The following is a 24,959-nucleotide window of genomic DNA, read 5'->3' on the forward strand; positions in this document are numbered from 1 at the left end:
GTTGCAATATTCTTGTTTACATATTATGTCTAGAGAAATTATAGTTGATGAACTACACAGACAGGCCAGACATAATTTTAAGAGACTGCCAGTAGTCACAAAGGGCATAGATGATTTATGGCAGAGCGACTTGATTGAAATGGCAACTGGGCAGTTGAAAAACCTAGACAAAATCAACAAGGGCTACAAGTATCTACTCACTGTAATAGACACATTTTCAAAATTTGCCTGGGCTGTGCCACTCAAATCCAAGACTGGAACATGTGTTACAGAAGCCTTCAGGACAATCATCAATCATTCAGGAAGATCACCGCGCTATTTGCAAACAGATAATGGCAAAGAATTTTATAATTCAGTGTTTCAACAATTTATTAAAAGCCAGGCAATAAAACATTACTCGAGTTACAGTGATCTCAAGGCCTCAATTGTAGAGAGATTCAACAGAACTCTAAAAAATCTTATGTATAAACAATTTACACTTCAAGGTAATTATAAATGGCTTACAATCCTTCCAGAACTTCTACATAAATATAACAACTCGGTCCATTCCACAATCAACATGAAACCCTCTGAAGTAACTCCATCTGATGAGCAAAAATTGATCAGCACTGTTTATTATCCTAGATACCAGCCAACAACAAGAAGGGCCAAATACAGGGTGGGTGATCAAGTAAGAATCAGCAAATATAAGCACTTATTCAAAAGAGGCTTTACAAGAAACTGGAGCACCGAATTATTTACAGTGGTTCAAGTTAAACCCGGGACCCTTAATACATATATAATAAAAGATCACCGAGGAGAAATTCTCAAAGGCAGATTCTATGAACAAGAACTCAGCAAAACTAAACAGCCTGACACATATCTCATAGAAAAAATTATCCGCAGAAAAGGCAACAAGTTATTTGTCAAATGGCTGGGTCATCCGGAAAACAGCTGGATCGATGCAAACAAAGTGATAATATGAGCACCTGGGATGTTATAAAAAGGCTGCCAGAACCTGAACAACAGAATAAGAGAAATGGCAACTTGCTGCCTGATAATATTAGGTGTCTTATTGTCGGGCCATCTGCTTGTGGTAAAACTACACTAATGGTTGATAATTTTTTATTGGCACCCAACTGGTTAGACTGGAAAAACAGGCACTTGTATGTTTTCTCTAAGAGCTTGGAACAATTAAAATATCAGCAGCTGATGAAGCTATATGATGGATTGGATATAGCCACTTTTGAACCAGATGTTAAGCCACTTCACGAATGTCTCGATAATTCTGTTGTTGTGTTTGATGATGTTATACTGGATAATCAAAACAAGGTTAGGAATTTCTTTACACAGGGGCGGCACAAAAACATTGATTGCTTCTACCTGGCACAGACTTTTTCTAAAATACCGAAGCAGCTGATCCGAGACAACAGCAATTTTATATGTGTGTTTCATCAAGATCATACCAACCTCAAACACGTACATGATGAATATGTAGGTGGGGACTTGAGCTACAATAATTTTTCCAAGTTTTGCAGCAAGTGCTGGAACCAGGACAGTTATGGGTTTGTCACAATTGATATGACAAGAACACCCAGTAGTGGCAAATACAGAAATAAAATCAACGATTTTCTAGACGTTGAGACATAAATAAACAACCATGAAACGACCAGTCATTGATGATCTTAAGTTAAGAGATTATCTTGTAAAAAGATTCAAGGGATGGAAATCAGAGAACCGAGGAATTTATGAAAAACACAAACAAACAGAACAGCCTGTAATTGATGCTATTAATAATTTAGGTAAGAATATCAAAACTGTTACAGAGCAGAATCAAGATTTGATCACAGAGCTTGTACCTGTAGCTGCTAGGAACATATTAGATTATCCATTCACCCCACTTTCCAGTATTCATACACCTAGTCCTATTGCTCCTAGAAGAATTGAAGCTACTCAGGATCCTATTGAATTGGGTCTTCTTGCTCAAAAATATTTAACCACACCTAAAGACAACAAAGATGAGGTTTTTGGCTTATATGCTGACACAGAGCTTGATGGTAGCATCATACATAGAATTGGCAATTTCAGAGTAACATTTATGGGAGATGATATAATTGTATATTCAGAATCTCGTCTCGGAGAAAAAGGTGGTTTTGTTAAGTACCCCGGCACACCTGGGTTGTGGGAACTGATGACTAGGAAAAGGCCTGGCAGCTATACAGATCAAGATTATGAACATTACAAAGAAATATTAATAAAATCAGATGCTCTATACCAGAACAATGATCCCACACAAAAAAGAGTCAAGTCGAGCAGTGGGGCAAAGTATAACAACTTAATCAAGCCCATATGGTCACAGATCAAGACAGGTAGTGGAATCAAACAATACAACACCCTGCCTAAAGAATTTGTGTGGGTTGATGATGTCAGGAAACTTGTAGATAGGTTGCTGGTGATAGCTGGGGAGGAAAATGCTGGCAACCACAATTTTTACAATGAAAAAGTTGGAATTATGGACATGATAAGCACAAAATTGTCTAATTTTATAGTGAATGACCCTAAGGGGATTGGATATCTCATAAAAATTATTAATACTCTACCCCCTAAATTTTGGAATGTCTCTGAGGGTCGGGGCCTGGTTAATGACATTATAAACAAGTTGCCATTTGAACTACATATTCCAGGCTATCAGTATTGCGGTCCAGGCACAAAACTGGATCATAGATTAAACAGAGGAGATCCTGGTGTAAATCCTTTAGATGCTGCTTGTAGAGACCATGACATAGCATACAACACACATACTGATCTTGACAAGAGACATGTTGCAGACAAGAAATTAGAAGAGGCTGCATTTGGTAGATTTGTAAGCAAAGATGCTTCTTTGAGTGAGAGAATAGCAGCATTGGGAACCACCATAGCTATGAGCACCAAACAAAAACTGGGGTGGGGGTTGTGAACATGTATATAATAAACCTACAATGAAGGCCAAGGGTGTTATGTATCAAATACCTTATGCAGGTCTCAAATCTCTTAAAACTATTGACAGTCTCTTAACCAAAAAGCAGCGCAAGAAAAAAAGCTCTTGTATTGCAAAGGGCCATGGTATGAAATTGTTGCTTAGCACCCCCCAATTAAAAAAATTACAGCAATCAAGAAAAAAATTGCATGTGGGGGGATTCATATTTACCATCCCTGCCATCTTAGCAGCACTTGGGGCTGTTGGGAGCTTGGCTGGGGGATCAGCTGCCATAGCAAAAACAGTAATAGATGCCAAGAAAAATAGGGCAGAATTAGATGAACAGAGGCGCCATAACCTGGCCATGGAGAAAAAAGGCAAAGGTGTTAAGAGAGCCATGAATAAGTTTAAAAAAAACAAGAGCCGCTTACAAACCAAGATATTGAAGCTTTGATCAAGCCACTGGGCATCAAACATTTTAGAGGTGTGTACATGTCTGATTCTTTACCGGAACAACCACTCAACAAAGAGTGTGGCATTGTTAATTTGGATGAGTACAAAAATCAGGGCACTCACTGGATCTGTTATCTTAAATATTTAAACAATGAGGCATTTGTGTTTGATTCATTTGGAGGTGTTCCACCTGAAAATTTAATAAAATATTTAAAATCAGCTAATCTTTATTACAATAATACCCGTCTTCAAAACTTCAAAGATGTTAATTGCGGACATTTGTGTTTATCTGTTCTCAGATATATGTCTCAAATAAATAAACCATCAATTGAAAATTTTCAAAAGGCCTTGTGGTATCTGAAACATCATGGGGGTATTCCATCTCACCAGCCAAAATTCAATATTGAAACTCAAATTGCATGATGACATAGTGTATCCCAAAACAATAGCTCTCAGAGCATTTTACGGCATGTACTTGATCCCTAATATTACACACCACAACAACACAATTGCAGTAGGGGATCAAAAAATTGTCATCACTCCAGGGCAATATAATCTGTCCACTCTAAATGCTCAATTACCCAGAGGTATAGTGTTAAGTCAAAATTCTGTCACTCACAGAGTAGAGATTGTATCTGCTACAGAAACAGTGGATCTGGGTACTATAGGAGAGCTGTTAGGCTTTGAGAACAACACAAAACTCGAACCGGCCATCAAACACACTGCTATGAATATACCCAAATTCTTAGCCATAGAGACTCTGAATATTCACTGTAATGTGGCCGAGGGTATGATCACCAAATCAAATGGCATAGGCACTCACAAACAAACTGGCATCATTGCAACATTCAAACCTAATTCCGAATTCATGGAGCCCATCATCTACAATCCATCCCCAACATTATATTTTCCTGTGTGCCATAATAGAATAGATTACATTGAATTGATGGTCACTAATGAAAAAGAAGAATTAGTTGATTTTGCTGGAGCCACAACAACTGCAATCATAGAGATTAACATTTAAATAAAAATACATACAATGGAAAATATTGAGAGTTATGAGCTACAATCATTCCCTCCAAACAGGAGGACATTTGCAAATTTAAATCAACCCAACACAGAGATTGAGGTTGATCTTGATGTAGGGGACGGCTTTATACACCCCCACAGAGCAGATCTATACATCAAATTTGATGTTGTAAAGCTGGATGGAACAGATTATCCGGCAAATTCAAATATAAGATTGGTAGATAATTTTGTGCCGCATCTGTTCTCTGAAATTGAGATCAGAAAACATGGCGTTGTTATAAACAGAGTGGATTATCCCGGTATTACCTCCACAGCTTTGGCCACTCTAAAATTATCCAAGACCGAGGCTCCATACTACAAAATAGGGGGATTTGAAGCTGGTGATAAGATATTATCTAAAAATCACACAGTGCTGTTCCCGATGCGCCTGTTGCCAGGATTCTTCTCAGATTACAAAGAAATTATGTGGAAGGGGGGGTTAAGAATTACATTTAGAAGAGCTGCAAATGATAATAATGCTTTGATGAGGTACAGTACATTAAACACTACAGGGGAAGCTCTGCCTAATACCTTACCTGATGCAGGAAAATGCATTATTCAGACTATGGAGTTAAGAATCCCAGTTGTTGAATATGAGGCCAGTTACGCTCTTAAACACAAAGCAGATATAGTAAAAAATCCACAGATTCCTCTGCAATTTTACACATATCAATGCGTACAGAAGCCCGCATCTGGCACATATTATGAATTTGATGCTACAAATTCATTCTCCAGCATACAATACGACATGCCTGATTTCGTGGTGGTACTGTTTCAGACCAGAAGACACAATAATCAGGAAAAAAATTCAAGTAGATTTGATAACTGCAACATCAAGAACATATATCTTAAAAATGGCAGAAATGAGGTATTTCCTAGAGAAAATTACAATTTAGACATGTCCAAGGATGATTTTCTCAAATTATATGAGGCTTTTTCGGCTTTCAAAAGGGTTACTACTGGCAGTACTGACATGTATTATTCACCAGATGAATTCAAGACACAGAGACCCATGTTTGTAATCAACACTTCAAAAAGGAAACAGGTTGTGGTTAATGACAGGACAAACATTAAAATTATCTGTGAATTCCATGAGGCATTACCTGATGACACCATTTGTAGTGTTATTCTCATAGGTGAAAAATCATATGTTTATGATGTAAGAAATGAGAGAGTCACGGAGCAATTCTAGAAGATATTTGTTCTATTATCCTGTTGTACAACATACAAACCTCAACTGTATTATCAGCTAGCAGTGAATATCTTATGTGTGGGCAGTTGTATATATTTCAATCTATCAGGACTCGAACCCAAAGCCCCTTGTTTACAAGACAACAATATTAACATTTTGCCGTCAGGAGAGGCTTTGCATTTTATCAGGACTCAAACCCGAGCCTTTTGCTTACAAAGCAACAATATTAACATTTTGCAATCAGGAGAGGCTTCACATTTTATCAGGACTCAAACCCAGAGGCCTCCTGATTGCAAGGCAATAAAAACCATGCACCACACTCCACTGGGCCTCAGAACCCAGTAACTATAAGCTTTATATTAATATACATGGCAGAATCAATCTGAGCTACACTAAAATTCAATTCCTGGGATTTTGACAGAAAAACACACTATAAGCAATAAGATCATACGGGAACTTGGCATAATTTTAAGTGTAAGCAAATCTGTCTGAGAGGCTTTCACCCTTTCTACACTAGAATTCAAAATTCTTAAAATTAAGAGCATATCACACTGGAAGAATTGGGGTATAGGCCCCCTCTTGGCTTTGTCTTAAGTACGAGTAAATCTATCTGTTGAGCCCTCGCCTTTTCTACACTAGAAATTCAGAATTTCTTAAAAATCAGAGCATATCACACCTGAAAAATTGGGGTATAGGCCTCTCTTGGCTTTGTTTTAAGTATAAGCAAATCTGATTGTTCAATCAAATAGCCTCGCCTTTTCTACACTTGTAAGTGGTCCTGTCCGTACCTTTTCTACACTAGAATCCAAATTCTTAAAAATCAGAGCATATCACACCTGAAAAATTGGGGTATAGGCCTCTCTTGGCTTTGTTTTAAGTATAAGCAAATCTGATTGTTCAATCAAATAGCCTCGCCTTTTCTACGTTGAGCCCTCACCTTTTCTACACTAGAATCCAAATTCTTAAAAATCAGAGCATATCACACCTGAAAAATTGGGGTATAGGCCTCTCTTGGCTTTGTTTTAAGTATAAGCAAATCTGATTGTTCAATCAAATAGCCTCGCCTTTTCTACGCTATAAGTGTCCTCATAGTACCGTAAATACAACTACTTTGTCCCGCTCAAAGCGGCTCTGGGGCTAACCCAACCTCAAAGCAATGGGTACCTGGGAACGGGTGAAGGCGGCCGGAGCGTGATGGTGATCACATCACCTCCAAAATTGCCGAGATCGAGAATGTGTGGTGCCCTATCCACACATCCTCTAAATGTGCCTTCATGGCACGGTGCTACCTGCACGCGGAACTTTATATTTTTCCAGTTGTTCGCGCAAATAATACCGGGATCCATGCAATGCAGACTGTTACGCCTGTTCTTCTGGAACCTCGTTGAACAAAGGGTCCGTCTCCAATTGACTACAAAAGCCTCTTCCGAACGAACGAGGCGTAGGCAGATGCTGCGGGCGACGAATAATTCCTTTCGTCTGCGTGTTCGGTGGCTGCATGCGACGCTGCGATCAATGTCGTAAGACTTGGAGGTTATCGCGGGAGACCGGTGATGGAACAACAATGGGGCTGTCGGAAGCAGGAAGGCTCGGAGGAGGGATGGAGATCTCAGAGATAAGAACTACGCAGTTCGGCTAATTTTGGATATCTCTAGGCTAGCCACTGCTTCCGAAATGAATTTGGAGTGATTGCGTGTTCCTAATTGACCCAAGAACCTCTATTGTCAATCCGGATTTTTTTACAACGTAGACTTACATGTAAATCTAGACGACTTAGGTGAGCAGGCTATGTGACACGGATGGATGGGAGAGGAAAGAAGAGTTTACAGGATTCTTGTTGGGAAACCTGATGGTAAGAGACCTGTATGAGGGCCAAGACAAAGATGGAGGGATAATGTTGAGATGGACCTAATGGAAATCGGTATAGATGGAAAAGATTGGATTGATCTTGTCCATGATAGGGGAGATGGAAGGCTTCTGTTGCTGCAACCATAAATCTTCGGGTTTTAAAAAGGCTAGAGAGTTAGACTTACATCTTTTTCTCTGCTAGCTGCGCTCGCACCAATCAAATTGCACCGTACCATGAAGGCACAAGAGAACCACACGTTCTCGATATCGGTACCAGGTCCCGGTAACCTGTACCCCACCCCATCGATTGGAGGCTGGGTGAGCCCCAGATGCGCTTTATCGGTGATCCTCAGGTAACCCACCTTCGGAAATAGAACGCGGGTGTCCCACTACACGCTCTACTCCAGGTATACTCTACCTCAGGAATCTCTGGAGCAATGCCGCGCATAATGGTAAAGAAGGGGAGAAAGCTAGTGGGCGAAGCGAATCAGTACACGCTGTTACAAATTGCTGTAGCGTTGCCCCCATCTTTCCCTCTCGCGAGTTCATTGGCCAAATCCTATTGAGTCACTACTTGTGCAGAGGACTCGTTTTCGTTCGCTTACTGGGACAGATAATATTTTCCAATCTCGTGGATTTTCTATTGGCTTTGCAACAATACGTGGATCGCATTGTGATTGAGCCTTCATTGCCATAGTCCCCTTTTCTAAAAAGCGTCAGAAAAGCGACGCACAATGATAAATGCAAATACAAGTATGATTAGTTTTTCCTTTAAGAAAAAGAAGCTGATTATTATCAGTGTACGAATTATATATTTACAGACAATAATTACGAGGGTCACTATTTATATTTTGAGCCTAACAATGAAAAAACAGGAATTTGGCATTGAAAACTGCTTTATTGTTTTTCGAAGTATTCTCCTTTATGGTCAATACACTTTTGCATTCGTTCGAACCATTTGTCAAAGCAGTTTTTCCAATCTTCTTGAGACACCTCCATAATATGGTTTTTGAACGCATCAACGGCGTCTTCCGTCGACGAAAATCGTTGTCCACGCAATTTATTCTTGACATTCGGGAACAAGAAGAAGTCATTGGGTGCCAAATCAGGACTGTACGGCGGATGACCCATCAATTCGATTTTTTGACTGTTCATAAAGTCGGTTGTTAGACGAGATGTGTGACAGCTGGCATTGTCTTGATGAAGAATGATCCGACGGCGTTTGTTTGCTTTCCGTATTTGACCGAAGACCTCTGGCAAACAAATTGTTGTGTACCATTCAGAGTTGACCGTTCTACGTTCCTCTAAAGGCACAGTTGCCACATGACCAGTTTTCCCGAAAAAACAGGCGACCATTTGTTTCGATGTGCTTCGAGCGCGAACAACTTTTTTTGGATTGGGTTCATCTTGAAACACCCATACAGTCGACTGCTGCTTACGTTCCGGCTCATATGCATATATCCATGATTCGTCACCTGTTACAATCTTATATACGTCTTTTGAAGCACCACGATTGTATTTATTGAGCATTTGTTTGCACCAATTGACGCGAGCGTCTTTTTGAGTTTTTGTCAAATTGTGTGGGATCCAACGAGAACATACCTTTCTCACAGCTAAATGATCATGTAATATTTTATATATGCTGGTGGAACTAATGCCTATGGTTGCCTCAATCTCACAGTATGTCACATGACGATCTTGCAGTATTAGGTTTTGCACAGCATCAATGTTTTCTTGAACAACAACTGATTTTGGACGACCTTCGCGAATCTCGTCGGTGAGCGAATGGCGGCCATGATTAAATTCGTTATACCAGCGTTTCACAGTGGCAAAGGATGGGGCTTCATCGCCAAATGTGGAAGTAAGTTAATTGATGCACTCTTGTCTTGATAATCCACGTCGAAAATCGTAAAAAAATCATCGCACGAAAATGTTCACGAGTTAATTCCATTTTATTGTTGTCGCGCAATATCCAAGGCAACATAAACAACACAAATGAAGCTATTGACAAAACATTTGAAATACGTTATGGTCAATAATGCCAGACGATTGCGTGCAAACGTCAAATCGCGCCTAACTTCAATCAGTGTTGCCAAGGCTCAAAATATAAATAGTGACCCTCGTAAATTACACAATTAGCACTCGGTTAATAACGGTAAAGACATAAACGTCCGCAGAATTTTCTCGAGGATGATGCAAGCATGGTATTTTTTCAGTGGGAACAAACAAGGTATAGACGTATTCCCCTCGTAATAGTGTTGTCTCGTTGAAAAACTCCTCGTTGGATGTTCCTGCAACGCCCTTGTGATAACACATAAATTATTGTGACTAAAATTACATATTATTTGTAAAATATTTACTTTTACATTTACTTTCATTTTCCATGGGAGCGTAGCCCACTGTTGCTCACACCTCCCTTTGGACGCCAATGGGTAAAGGACAAAGTTTTCCCCTGCACATTACAACATAGCATGGAAACATATTAGGGGATATGGAGTCACCATCCGGGAGTGATCGCTTAACTTTAGACATCAAGGGGACGATCACCATTTAATATTATACGAAATGGATTATTGCTGTTCGTTGTAGATGTTTTGAAGGGCACCATTATTTAATCATGTATTGTTTTGTAATAGTGTACTGTTGAAATTTAACGAAAACGGGGCAACGTTTTTGTTGTTATTCGTGAATTCATGTTATACATTGATTGATTTGGTGTTTTAACTTCACTTTATGCACAGTTAGGCTACTCGGGACTGGACGTACATTTTAAAGTGGGATCCGAACCACTATTTGCCTCCACTTTGTATCGAACCTGGGACCCCTTGATTACAAGGCGACGACGCAACCACTGCGCTATCGGGGAGGCCACATGTTATACATACAGGTCTATCTATTATACAGGATTGAGTACGGTTGCTATATTTCATGAGTAAAAACCCGGAAGCCTGATGGGGGTGGGCCGAACCTGACAAATTATGAACTATACATTGAAACTGCCAAAACCATTTTGTACCTTACACGATAGATTCGTGCATGGGACATTAGTGCGTCCCGAAGATATTTTTCGGGACACTGAGATAAATGATACCATTACGGGACTGTCCCGGCAAATCCGGATCATATAGCAACCCTAGGATTGAGACATGTAAGAAAAATACGTACTTTAAACTTTAATTTTAAATAGTTCATTTTGCATAAATGTAGAATATGATCATACATTGCAGTAGTGCGCACCATAAATATTTTTTTAAAAGCTGAACAATTTATTTAAATTAGATTAACTGCGTAATAGCTGTTAATGCTTTAAAAACGGTGAAGGTTGTTTTTGCGATAGTTGTATGGCAGCGAAAATAGACTGTATTTGGCCGTAATTTCTCCAGTCAACTTTTAAGAGAGTGTGATGTGTTGTTTTGACTTGATGATGAATCGATCTACTTCATAATTTAGCTCCCAATAATATTAATGACCTCTACGTTGTGAACTTGGCAACCGTATTGTGGCAAGCAGATGTTCCTTCCAGGAGACAAGGAATGTGTCGAGTCATCTCCTGCGACACAATGAGATTTCTGTTCCACTCGTGAAACTGTCGCTGCCCAAAGAGCCTGCGAAGAACTATCTATTCAAGGATTAACTCATTGTTGCCGTCTGCTTTCATGATTCGTTAACTTTCTTCAATCAGATCAGAAGATCCTCCCAGTCAGTGGTAGCGCCAGACTCAGTTTGGGTGGGGCCATGTCTTCAAATAAAAATGTGTTTCTATATTTACACTTGTTGCGTTTCTTATTTAAACACTGGACTGATTATATACACTATTTAATGTACACTGACACTGGACTACATTGGAATGGAGTCTACCACCGTGTAGCAATGTCTCTCGCTGTTTTCTCGTACAGTGCGGGTATTTCCCGATATGTACCACGCCCTCCACAGTCTCCGAAGCAGAGTCTGCACTGTCCTGCCACCTAGTGGCGACAAGTATAATGAATACTGAAGATACACAAATTTTCACACATTGATAACACAAATAATAATACATACACTAATCTATCCCAAACATAGTCCCCCCTCTTGATCGAGTCGATCAACAAAAGTACAACTAATGATCTATTGGAAGAGGCACTAGTTTGTTAACTGGACGTTTATAAGTTGAAGACGAAGTGCGAACAGTTGCAACACGTACTAGTCCATCCGCACCAGGATGCACTTGTTCAACTATAGCAAGTTTCCATGTAAGTGGAGGTAGGTGATCTTCCTTCACTAAGACCACTGTTCCTGGTTCCAAATTCTTCTTTTGGGTGTTCCACTTGGTCCTCTGCTGCAGGGAATGCAAGTAGTCCTTTGACCAACGGTCCCATAGTTGTTGGTACATCTGCTGCAATTTCTGCCATCTGGATAAACTGGATTCTTTGATGTAAGTTAGACTAGGCTCAGGAAAACTAGTTAGGGGTGCACCAATAAGGAAATGGCCAGGGGTTATAAAACTGGGATCTGTAGGGTCATGTGACAATACTGTGAGGGGCCTTGAGTTAAGACAGTTTTAATTTGAACTAAGAGTGTTTCAAGTTCTTCGAAAGTGAGAGCAGAGTTCCCTACGATTCTCCTCAGGTGATGCTTCATGGACTTCACTCCTGCTTCACAAAGTCCAGCCATATTTGGGCTATTGGGTGGTAGAAAATGCCATTTGAATCCTTCCTGAGCTGCATGGTCTTCTAAAGACTTGTTGAAGTCTGATGATTGGAATAAATTCTTCAAGTCTTGTAATTCACGATTGGCACCGACGAAATTTCTTCCGTTGTCGCTGTACAAGTTCAAACATTTTCCTCTGCGTGCCGTAAATCTTCGCAAAGCAGCAATGAATGACTTGGTGCTGAGATCTCCGACCAATTCTAGGTGTATAGCCTTGGTGGCAAAGCATACAAATACTGCTACATATGCTTTCAACCTTGATTTGCTTCTAGTGATTGACGGCTTGATGATAACTGGTCCAGCGTAATCAACTCCAGTGTTTAGAAATGGTCTAGTGGACTGTATTCTGGATGGTGGTAATTGTCCCATGAGTTGGTTGGAAACAGATGCTCTTAATTTGAAACAAATGAGGCACTTATGCAGAATAGCTTTGACCCCTTGTCTGGCTCTTGGTATCCAGTACTCCTGTCGTAATGAAGATATAAGGAGTTGCGGTCCTGCATGTAATAGCCTGTGGTGTTCTGAAAGAATGATCAATTCAGTTAAATGATGCTTCGGTGGCAATATGATTTGATGTTTGCTATCATATGGTAGCTGCGAGTGCCTAAGTCTTCCTCCAACTCTGAGTACTTGCTTGTCATCGAAGAAAGGATGCAAGTCTAAAAGTTGACTATCCTTTGACACCTGACTGTTAGAAGACAATTCTCTTATTTCTTTGCCATAAACTTCGTGTTGCACGCTTCTAATGCAAGTATGTAACGCTGATCTTAAGTCACTTGCTGACAATGATCCTATGTGTTTCTCTTGTTTGTTCTTCGCATTGTGTAGAAATCTCAAACAATATGCAATCACTCTTTGAAGTTTCAATAACGACGAAAATCTGCTGATAAATTCTATTGTTGGTGCATTTATGACTAGACTTACTGTAGTTGTTCTTTGTTCTTCAAGTTCGTCGAGTTCGAAGTCATCATCCCTTGACGATGTTGGACTCGAGGGCCATGCTGTTGTTGGAAGTGATAGCCAATCAGGGCCATGAAACCACATTTGAGAGGTGTGTAGTGAGTCTACATTTGTCCCTCTGCTGATTAAATCTGCGGGGTTCTGTGCTGACACTACATGTTTCCAGTACTGAGGCTTCGTACATTCTTGAATTTGTGAAGCTCTATTCGCTACAAAGGTTTTCCATCGTCTTGCAGGTGATGCAAGCCACGCCAGTACGATCCTCGAATCGGTCCATAGATTGATTCTACTGACTTTCAATTGTAGTAGTTGTAACACCTTGTGTGTTAGTTTTGCCAGCAACAAGGCAGCGCACAATTCAAGACGAGGAAGAGTGATCCTTCTTATAGGTGCCACACGTGAACGTGAACAAAGTAAATGTACAGTGGTTTCACCATTTTCATTTGTTGATCTAAGATACAAACAACAGCCATATGCAACTTGCGATGCATCTGAAAATCCGTGGAGTTGAATGTCAACCACTTTTCCTTGAACTAGCACAAATCTGTTAACTTGTATCTGATTAATGTTTGGTAACTGTTGAAACAAACGTTTCCACTCCATGTTGAGCTTATCTGGTAACTTATCGTCCCATTCCATGTTATGGAACCATAATTGTTGTAGAAATATCTTGTAAGAAATTACTATTGGACTCACTAGTCCCAAAGGATCAAAGATTGATGCGACAATAGAAGCTACTTGTCGTTTAGTGATGTTGTCTTCAAAACATGACACTATCTCCTTGTTATTTGCTTGCAATTTATCGGTGACTGGATCCCACGTGAGGCCTAAAGCCGTAACGCTTGCTCCCTTGTCGAACTGAAATGGTAGTTGCATTTCTCTATGAGTAGCTGGTACTGCTTCAAGAAGTTCTGGATGATTAGAACACGATTTCTTCAAAGTGAATCCTGCTGAATTCAGTAAATCGATTAGTTCTTCTTGCAATTGTCTAGCTTCTTCAATACTGTTGGCTCCGGTAAGAATGTCATCAACGTAAACATCTCGTTGTAAAACTTTGGATGCATTCGGAAACTTGGTTGCTTCCTCTTCAGCTAACTGCTGCAATGTTTTGGTCGCCAAAAATGGTGATGATGCCAAACCAAATGTGACTCTTGTGAGCTCGAACGTTTGTACTGGCATATCTGTAGATTTTCTCCAAAGTATGCGTTGAAACTTAGTGTCATCTGGATGAATCAGGATTTGTCTGAACATCTTCTCGGCGTCTGCCGTAAATACAACCTTGTGCGTTCTGAAGCGAAGAGCTATAGACTGAAGATCGTCATGTGTGGTTGGACCGACCATCAGTATATCGTTTAATGAGACTCCATTTGTTGTTTTTGCTGATGCATCAAAAACAATTCTGGTTTTCGTGCTGCTGCTGCTAGGTTTGAATACTGGATGATGTGGTAAATAGTATGACACGTCATCAGCTTCATTTGGATCTGGTTGTACTGGCTTCATGTGTCCCAACATTTCATACTCCTCGATTATTCTGCCGTACTCCTCTTTCAACTCTGGTTGTTGTTGAAACCTCTTCTCTAACTGATGTAATCTGAATAATGCCTGGTTGTATGAATGTCCTAGCTCTATATGATCTGATCGAAATGGGAGACGAACAATGAAACGCCCTGTTTCGTCTCTGGTGGTGTGTTGATCGAAGTGGTTTTCACAAGCTACTTCTTCAGCTGTTTTTAGTTTCGAGTACATTTCCTCCAACTCGAAAAAACGCCGTAATTGAGAATCCAAATTGTCTTCCATGCGTACAAAACATGCTACTGTGGGTGTACTAGGTTGTACAGGCTGTTCCATCCGACCAGCTAAAATCCAACCTAATTCAGTATTTTGAAGAACTGGATAGTTTTCATCTCTCGTTTGTCTTTCAGGAAGAAGTAAGTGCAAGTAAAGTTCCGATCCAATTAGTAAATCTATCCCTTCTGGTTTGTAGAAATCTGGATCTGCTAACTCAATGTCGGTTGGTAGGTTCCAATGTTCGTGATGAATAACTTGAGAAGGTACGTTCCCTGTGATGCGTGGGAGTATCAGACAAGTAAGTGAAGTCTGGAAGTCTGACACTATTGAGCGCAGCTGAATGTCTACACTGTGCTTGGCTTCCGATGAAACATTATTGATTCCTCTGATTGGAATATGATTTTTCTGCTTTCGCAACTGTAGTCTCTGAACAAGATCTTCCTTGATGAAATTTGACTGAGACCCACTGTCCAGGAGAGCTCTACATGTATGTGGCTGTCCCCTAGAATCGACGACTTCTACTAAAGCTGTTGATAGCAGAACATGTGATCTTGGTTTACTCTTAAATGTGCAGTATGAAGATTGTACTGAAGTTGTCCTTGCAGCTTCATTCCTCGTGTCTGGCGAGTCATTCCTTGGTTGGTCTTGCCTTAGAGGACCTCCTCGTTTACCGCCTTCCTCTGGATGCAACAGTGAATTGTGTTTCAATCCACAGCGTCTACAATTCCCTGAAGTACAGTTCCTAAAATTATGATTCGATCTGAGACAATTATAACAAAGTTTGTTGTTGCGCACACACTCTTGTTTCTGCTTCAGACTTGCGCCTGCAAAAGACTTGCATGAATATAAGGAATGTGCTAATTTACAGAAATAGCATTGCGTATTTGTAGTTGTCAGGTAAGAATTTGACTGACGGATGTGTTTCTGTTTAGGGCTAACCTTGTGTTCATTAACATTTTTGTTTACGTGAACAGACTTCAATGATTCCAAAGCTTGACATTTTTGTTCTAGAAAGATGAACAGTTCCTTTAGTGTAGGGAACGACTGATCGGTATGGCTTAATTCCCATTCCCTTCTTGTGTGAGAATCAAGTTGAGCCAAAAAATGATGTATCAAAATAACATCTTCTAACGGTGTTTGTAATTCAAGGGCTCGAAGAGCATTTAAGTTACTGGTGGCATCATTGATAAACTGACGTAATTCTGTGGGATTTTCCTTGTTAATTGCGTTCACATGCAATATGTTATTGACATGACTTGCTGCTATCAGTCGTTTATTTTCATACCTATCCTTCAACAATTGCCATGCAATATCGTAATTTGAATCAGTCATGGGCAAAGTATCTATAAGTGTTCTTGCTTCAGATTCCAATGATGAACGCAAGTAGTGAAATTTCTGTATTTTAGGAATATTGTCATTTGTGTGAACCATAGCCTGAAATGCATCTGAATATGCTAACCAATCCTGATAATTACCGTGAAACGTGGGTAAAGATACCGTGGGTAATTTAATGTGCTTGGTGCCTAATGATGAAGCATTGTTTACAACATCCGATCCATCTGTAGGTGCAGCTTGTGCTTGTTTATGTTTCTCTATAATGGATTCCATTTTACCCCGTACCTTATAGTAAACTTCTTCAAAATCCTCCCTGTGAGGTTCATGATTTTCGTTTATATCTTCTACTTCTAAACGTGTTTGAACTTCATCATATTTTTCCCACAAAGGTGTTAAATTCTGTAAACGGACCCTTACTTCTTGAACTTCCCCCGTATCTTCAAAGGAATTAACAAATGCTTGTGTTCGTGTTAACTGGCCCCTAAATCCAGCTCTCTTGCGTATCAACACTCTTTTCTCTTCTTCATCCATCGCGAAGGAAAGAGGGCAAGATATGTAGGAAATAGTACGTGAGGAAAGAGTAAACAAAATATGGTGCGAGCCTAGCTAACTACTGACCTTGACCTGAAGCTTCCCTGGGTGTTGGCGATGACGTCACTTCAGCCGACAGCAGGATACTGTAGTGGATGCTTGAAACTGTCCAAATTTATGATATTCAGTCGCGTGATGAGTTATCGTAACAGATAACTTATTGTCCACTGAATACTACCGTGTATAACTCAGTCTTCTAACAAAACATTCGACGTACAGATAACGATACGGAATGTCTGCTCAAACCACACGCGTAACGGTTGTGATTGAAAATTACACGTAATACGTACTGTGACACAGAAAGTTCTACGATTGAGCACATAACATGCAACCATATATTGACGTAAGTACGAATGTCAGTACACATCTGTAACTGGAACACTGCATACAAAGTCACTTCGATACCGCGCGAAAACACTCGTTCTTTCCATGGCGGGCGAGTTGAGACGTTTGTTCTGATGCGTAACACGTCATATCTCACAGAGATTGTTCACTTGGTAAACTAATCCTGCCCGGAGATGACCATAAAATGTTGCGTTTCTTATTTAAACACTGGACTGATTATATACACTATTTAATGTACACTGACACTGGACTACATTGGAATGGAGTCTACCACCGTGTAGCAATGTCTCTCGCTGTTTTCTCGTACAGTGCGGGTATTTCCCGATATGTACCACGCCCTCCACAGTCTCCGAAGCAGTCTGCACTGTCCTGCCACCTAGTGGCGACAAGTATAATGAATACTGAAGATACACAAATTTTCACACATTGATAACACAAATAATAATACATACACTAATCTATCCCAAACAACACTGTTAGTACGTGATACAGAAAAAAGAAAAGGCGGTTTAAATATTGGGAATAAAAATACATTGTACAAATTCAAATTTTGCTTAGAAAATGTGTTAAAATTTTATGTTTTGTTACATTTCCTAGCATGATATAGTAATAAAACTATAAACTGATTAACAATATAATGTGCTAATGGGAAATATGGTCCGACTCCATGATCCAGGGATGATTAGAGCTCCCCCTGAGACCAGAGATTCTGGATTCGAATATCCAAAGATTTTTCCCATCATATTTATCATTATCTACATTTATTTTTATCACATTTTCCGATTACATTTTGACAGGGGGCGAGGGAGGGAGAGAAAGGGGAAATTGAAAGTATGAGCCCTCATAACTACTTTTATTTTTTTAAATTACCATTTAACTAGTTTCTTCTAGTCGGTAGCTGTTACGTACTATTCTTTGTACTGAATATATTAACAGCATTTCAGTGCGCTCATTTTCTACAAAATACCTTTCTTTTTGATCCATAAATTTCAAATATTTTCTTTCATCTGAGCATTGATAAAATAACACAAATGTGGGGGGAAACGTGCTACAATTCTTTGATAATGTTGCCAGTGCACATGTTAATTTTTTTGTGAATATGCCATAATGAACCTCATAAAATCGTCTGTAATGCATAAATTGCGTAACAATTTATCGTTCTTTTATCAATTCGATACAAATCGATTTTTTTTTGCAAGCAACTTCACAAATGTCTTTTTTCCATGTTTGTATTTACTTCGTACAATTTTTTTTTTATGTAGAGCATGATTTTCTTGTTTAATGTTTAAAAATATCCATATAGAGGAAATTAATGCCAGCGTAAGTTTCATGTCTATCGCTTTTGTGCAAAAGTTAACGTACGTTCAAAACCTCGGTTGTGTGACTTTTCGAACACACTGTATGTATAGGGTCAAGGGGTCCACAAAATAGTTATGGTGCCGTATCTCAGGGGATAGGCCATCTTATACAAAATGTTAAACTTTTTTTTTGTGAGGCTTCTCAATGGTCAAATTTGTTGCCATATGTTGTTGATTCTACACTACATTTCATAGACGTCTAAAGTGAGCAAGTAAAAATAGAGACAGAAAGGATTGAGAGAGAGAGAATTTGACATTAAAAATTCAGAAAAAAAGGCGTGAAGGCGTATTTGAAAATTATAAATGGGAATTGAATACACAACAATAGATATTAACGTTATTACATCAGGAATGAAGTTGAAAAGATAGAAAGGAAGGAAAACATTAAAGGAAAGAAAATTGACAGAATAAAAGGGGGGCAAAGAAGAAGAACTCGATAGATAAATGTTATTTTTGTTCAACCGTGGATTATAGACTACAAATAAATGTCCTAAAAAAAGAAAATTGGCTGCATACAAGGCAATGAAATATAAGTAAACAAATTGTTTAGTAATTAAAATTATCAATATAGGTTAATTTATATCCAATTGTAATTTGGTTAGGCAGGCAGGCCAAGTCTTCTCTCCCATCCAGAGTAAATACTATCAAACTCCGCTTATAATGAACTCCTACGTATTGAGATAATTGGTTCACTATATCCGAAGTTTACTGAAACAGGAATGTCTTTCCTTAACCTGAACTCAAGTTAGGAGTTAGAAAAGAAGTACAACACGCGACGTGTAGAAATACTTTGATTGACATTGAATATGTTAATGAAACAGTTAATAATTTGTACGCTCTTAATTTACTGCGTGTTGAAAAAAGCCTGTCATCTGTGACTGCTTAAGGCATATTCTTTTAATGAACAAGTGTTCAAGTTAATATAAGGTTTGTTCTGACCTACTATACGTACGACGATACTTTTTCATGGACATTTCATTTGCTAGATGAAAATCTGAAATTGAAGTGGAGGGTTCACTATAAACGAATGTTCACTATAACCAACCGAGTTCATTATATCACGACTTGTCTGTATGTGTATTTGTGAGTTTCCACGTACAATTTTATCATGGCAGTTACTTGCTAGTTTTTATCTTCCCGCCATTTTATAACTAAGTAAGATTAATTATGGCGGTTTCACTCGTTCGAGAAGTCCCTATTTCTTTGGCTTTCAGGATTAGATTATTACGAAGGACACGTTGTGCTTGCTTTGTTGACAGGTAGTTAATATTGACTGGCGTGGCCTGAAAACCAAACTTAAAGAAGGATAAGGAGCGATTAGTACTGTGAAAGCGTGGGTTGTTCTTATCATTGTGATAACATTCTGTGCATAAGGTTCTGTATACGTCTCGCCCCACTTTATACTCGGATAGGTAAAGTTAGGTGCGAACCAACATAGGTGTAACTTAGCGGGGGCAAGGGGGGGGCCTCTCTCCCAAAATTTTCAGGTGTATTATAATTTACATGTTAGGAGTATTTTAAAAACCTTCGGACCTATAATTTACATGTTAGGAGTATTTTAAAAACCTTCGGACCTAAGGTTCATGTTCTACCCCTCTCCTTCCCCCAAAGTCAAGTCCCAAGTTACACTCCTGCCACTGTGCATTGTGTGCCTCTACAGGGGATCGAAGCCGGGACCATTTGATTACAAGGCCATCAGGGAGATCCAAAACTTCAATGGATGCAACGGTGGACCAGTGAATGCTTGGGAATATATTTAAGGAAATTGATTTTTCATTGTGTTTTAGATTAATTATTTTTTCGATTGTTTATAATATTATTAATAATATACTTTGCGCAAGAAGAAAGTGAATTTTCTGCTCACACCTCAATCCAGTAATGGATGGAATCACCTTCCCCAAAGCAAAAAGCTTAAACTGACTAAACTTTCCCCCTCCTTTAAATGTACGGCTGTGCATATATACGTATGTTGATTTGGCAAAATAATAAACGATAACCACAGTTATTGCATGATAGTGTAGTGTTTGGCAAGAGTGTCTCCTCGATTAAGTAAAGTATTTGTATTGCATTATTGTTATTTATTGTCGCCTTTCTTCCACTTATGGCTAATCGCGACGATAGGGATAAGTGATGATTAGATTAATTTTAGGAAGGGACACCCACAAAGAACACGCATGCCGGAATTCTAACCCCAAATTTTTGGTCGATAGAGTAACACTGTTCCCGGTGAAGGCGCGTCATCCTGTGGTTCCGACTCCACTTTAAACTGTAGCCCGAAGAAAGAAGTCGTGACTTAATAATGCACTTGTAAATCTTTCCTTGCATAGCCAGCCTCCGTGGTGGAGTAGTTAACGCGCTGCTCTACGATGCCAGAGGTCACAGGTTCGAATCCCGGCCTGGGCATGGGTGTTTTTTGTTAGTGTCCCTTCATAAATTTCATCATGTCATTACAAAGCCTCATATTCGCAATTAGCCAAAAGTAGCAGGAAAGCGAAGGAAAATAAACCAAATCCATCAATCAATCAATCTTTCCTTGTTATGCACAGATAGGTTAATCGGGATTGGACATGCAGTTTGAAATAAGATGCGAACCACTGTATGCCTCCACCGGGTATCGAGCCTGGGACGCCTTAACAATGACTTACCACTACGCCATGAGAGAGCCCCTTTGTTCTTGTAACCTTTGAATAGATCTCGTGTAAATAAGCGTATAGTCTTTTAGCCGCGTGTAATACTTCTATTCTCCGTCCACTGTAATAACGAAGTTCATGTAAACAATACCATGTGGCTTGTGACGAGAAACAGTTCGTTTCCCACGATTTGGTTCCTGTGTTATTTTGGTCGTACCTGTACAGCTCAAAATATAAGCTCCCCCCACCACTTCAATATAGCGACAACGTTGAGTAGTCACATGCACTATTTCTGCACAGACGATTCCTGGACGGCTGCCATTCTAACAACCAATAGGATTACTTACAAGCCACGTGCATTTGTTTATATTGACTTCGTTTTTAAAGCAGACAGAGAATAGTGTGTACCAGATTACATATCAACATGATCTACAATGTAAAAAATTGAGTGGAGAAACGACTGTCGAGAGCAGTGGTTCTCAACCTTTGTGAGGCCGCGGCTCGGTAAATTCGTGTTTTAAAAGTCTATGCTCTGATCCCAACAATTTTACTCTTAAATAGCTTTCTAATTTTTCAAACTCTATACGTTAATTAATATGTATCCTTAAAATTTAATATTAATAAATAAACAATGTTGTAATCATAAGGAGTATTAGTTCGTTTGTGTTTACGCTTGTTGACAAACATAAAATTTTGTTTGTATTAATTGACGACTGGATCTAATGGAATCTTTAGTTTCCTCTGGCCAATGTGATTAAATTAATTTTGTAAGTGCTAATTTCCAGTGCCAAATAAAAAAAAAGAATTGTCAAATGAAAAAAAAATATTATACTGTGTTCCATTTCGAACACAGAAATAATACAGTTAATCAGAATAATTACACTTCAGTATATTTGTTAATCATAGGCGTAACTTGGCGGGGGCAAGAGAGGCACTTGCCTCCCAAAATTTTCAGGTTTATTAAAATTTACACGTTCTGAGGAGCAAATTAATAAATGTAATATTTGTGATTTCGCAAATGTCACAGTTATTTAGCAAATACTCCTGGATGCTGTTTTTATTGGATGGAAAACTTTTCGAATCTCTTCCCCCAAACTAAACCCCAGGTTTGATTCAAACCCCTCAAAATTAGACCCCAAGTCTGATTCTGCCCCTCAAAATTAGGCCCAAGTTACGCCCATGTTGTTATGAAAATTGCTGAGAAAACTAAATTGACCGTGGTGCCCGTCGTCCGTCAATCTCCAAACTTGGAGGTGGGCAACGCCCCCCCCTCCCCCAATCGGTTAGATCGTTTGATCACCCACCGCCACTGTCACGATAGAATTTCCTCTTATCGGTGAATCCCGAACGAAAGGCCTTCTTTCCAGTGGTTCCCAGCTCTGGCTGCAAGTCGTAAACTTCAGTAGGAGCCTCTCGCAATCCGGCGGTTGAGAAACACTGATTTACACCAACTACCTGAAAAAAATTATCATAACCGTGTTTTAAAGTATTAACGGCCGTTACGTAGTAAACTTCATTAATGTAATTTCAATAGCTCATTTTTTTAAAAAATATATTATGTTGTACGCAACTGCAATTTTCAATCATTGTCTTTCTTTATGCGTGATAAAATGTTCGATTTTAAAATAAAGGTTATGTTCCGTTTTTGGAAATTAATAGCCAGACTGTTGAACTTTAAGGGCAGGAGGAACAGTTTGTGTCCAGCAATCCGCGAGGACAGCTTCCACTTCCAACATTGGGAGATATTCATGCTCTTTTGCCACTGGCTTTTTTTTTCCTCCCAGAAACAATTCACATTTCGACGTTATTGAAATAAATGTCACCTGGTGGGAAAATGTCCCTCGTAGCCTTAACGATAAAGTTTTAAAATTTTACTGTAACTTGTAAGAGTGTACAACCTTTTTCTTGTCCGCTTCCAGCCGCAACCAGCTGAGCGTGCTTCCGCCTTCGATATGCCAGCTCCCGCTGCAAGTGCTGCTGGTCAGCAACAACAAGCTGGTGTCGCTGCCCGAGGAGGTCGGCCGGGTGAAGACCCTCACCGAGTTGGACGCCAGCTGCAACGAGATCACCCACCTCCCCAGGCAGATAGGCGACCTCGAGGCCCTCAAGTCGCTCAGCCTCAGGAGGAACCTACTTGTCGAGCTTCCAGTAGGTGAGTACCTCAAATGTAAGGCAGGATGCGAAATCCTGGGGAGACAGGTGGGATTCCCCTACTCCACATGCAATCTTGTCCCCTCCACTAAAAATTTTCATGGGAAGAGTTTTTGGTACAACAAAGATAAACAATTAATTTTGACTTCAAAATACTTTACTAAGGATAATAACGAATACACACAAAGAATGAGAGAACAATGATAATTTGTTGCATATCTTCTTCTCTCTCTCTCTCTCTCTCTCTCTCTCTCTCTCTCTCTCTCTCTCTCTCTCTCTCTCTCTCTCTCTCTCTCTCTCTCTCTCTCTCTCTCTCTCTCTCCCTCCCCTCTATTTCACGAGACCATTAACAGATGTATGCACAATAAAAGTGAAACAAGACCGTAAGACAAATATAAGTATGACATTTAATTAATTTATATTAATAGAATGCAAAAACTAAACAAAAAATTATACATCGTAAAACTATTTCGTGTATTTTGCATATATATATATATATATATATATATATATATATATATATATATTATATATGTGTGTGTGTAAGAAATTAATTCCTTTATATAATTAATATATTTTTAACATTTATTGATTCACTTTTGTATGTAATAAAAAACGTATATCATAATTTATATACGTATGTGTATGTGTGTTAATTAAGATCTGCCTCCCCCACCAGGTCCACCACCCATATTAAGGTTGGCCAATATACTATTACATTGGTTGAAAATATTCTATTAATATCACACACCACGGCCGTAGGCAGGAAAAAGTTTCGGGGGGGTTTATTCATAATTGTTCCCATGGGCGTCGCCAGAAATTTGAATAATAGAAATAATAACAATAATTGTACAATAATCATTAAAATTTCATAATAATAAAACAATTTTATTACATAATAATACTAATAATAATTATTATTACATTATTGTTATATCCTTGAGGGGGGCTTACTCAATCCAGCAGATGAGTGAATATCCAGCACAAGTTTATTTTTGTTTTTTTACGTTTCATACAGTGTGTACTGAAATGTAGAATTATTATACTTCGTCATTAAACTTTACCTTCAAGAAAAAGCTTTAAAAGTTAGATGGAAATTTTAGTCATAAAGTTTTTGTTGTTTAACTTTAATATTACATTTTTGGAATTTTGAAAAGTGTGGAAGCAGTTATTCTTTTTAAAAACTTAGCCTGGTGCATGGATTGTAACCTCAATCGCGAACGTAGCGGCGCTACGAAACTGGAGATCCTAGGTTTGAACTCCTATCATGGGGGATTTTCAACTTTATCGGACAGGAAATTTAAAAGCTGGAAAGGGAATTTTGGGGCAATCATAAGGGAATCTTCAGTCTATATTCCTTGTGACGCAGGAGCAACACTGGAAAGATGACAGCAGAAGTGAAAATGGAGGGGTCGCGGGTTGGGTACGATTCTGAGAATAAATCCTGTTTCACTCAACTTTCAGAATTCCAAATGTATGAAAATTCTAGCTCGATCGTTTCAACATTGTCTCCTTGTATTTTTGTGATGCTTCGAAAAAAAAAATTGAAAATTTGTTACAGATTTTGGTTTCTGAACTTCCATTAATCCAACATGTCAGAAGTTTCGGGTGGGGTT

General features: G+C 39.1%; 1 protein-coding gene across 7 annotated transcripts in view; it reads left to right on the forward strand.

The window, feature by feature from the left end:
- Positions 1 to 24,959, forward strand: part of Lrch (Leucine-rich-repeats and calponin homology domain protein) — a 238,387-nt gene that overhangs the window by 145,818 nt on the left and 67,610 nt on the right. For all 7 annotated transcript variants that reach the window (XM_083118325.1, XM_083118328.1, XM_083118321.1 and 4 more), the window contains exon 3: positions 23,112 to 23,344. In XM_083118325.1, coding sequence (XP_082974451.1) covers positions 23,112 to 23,344 — 233 coding nt within the window. The remainder of the gene's footprint in view (positions 1 to 23,111; positions 23,345 to 24,959) is intronic.

This window comes from Lepisma saccharinum, chromosome 3, assembly GCF_977018435.1.
Source record: "Lepisma saccharinum chromosome 3, izLepSacc3.1, whole genome shotgun sequence".
NCBI lineage: Eukaryota > Metazoa > Arthropoda > Insecta > Zygentoma > Lepismatidae > Lepisma > Lepisma saccharinum.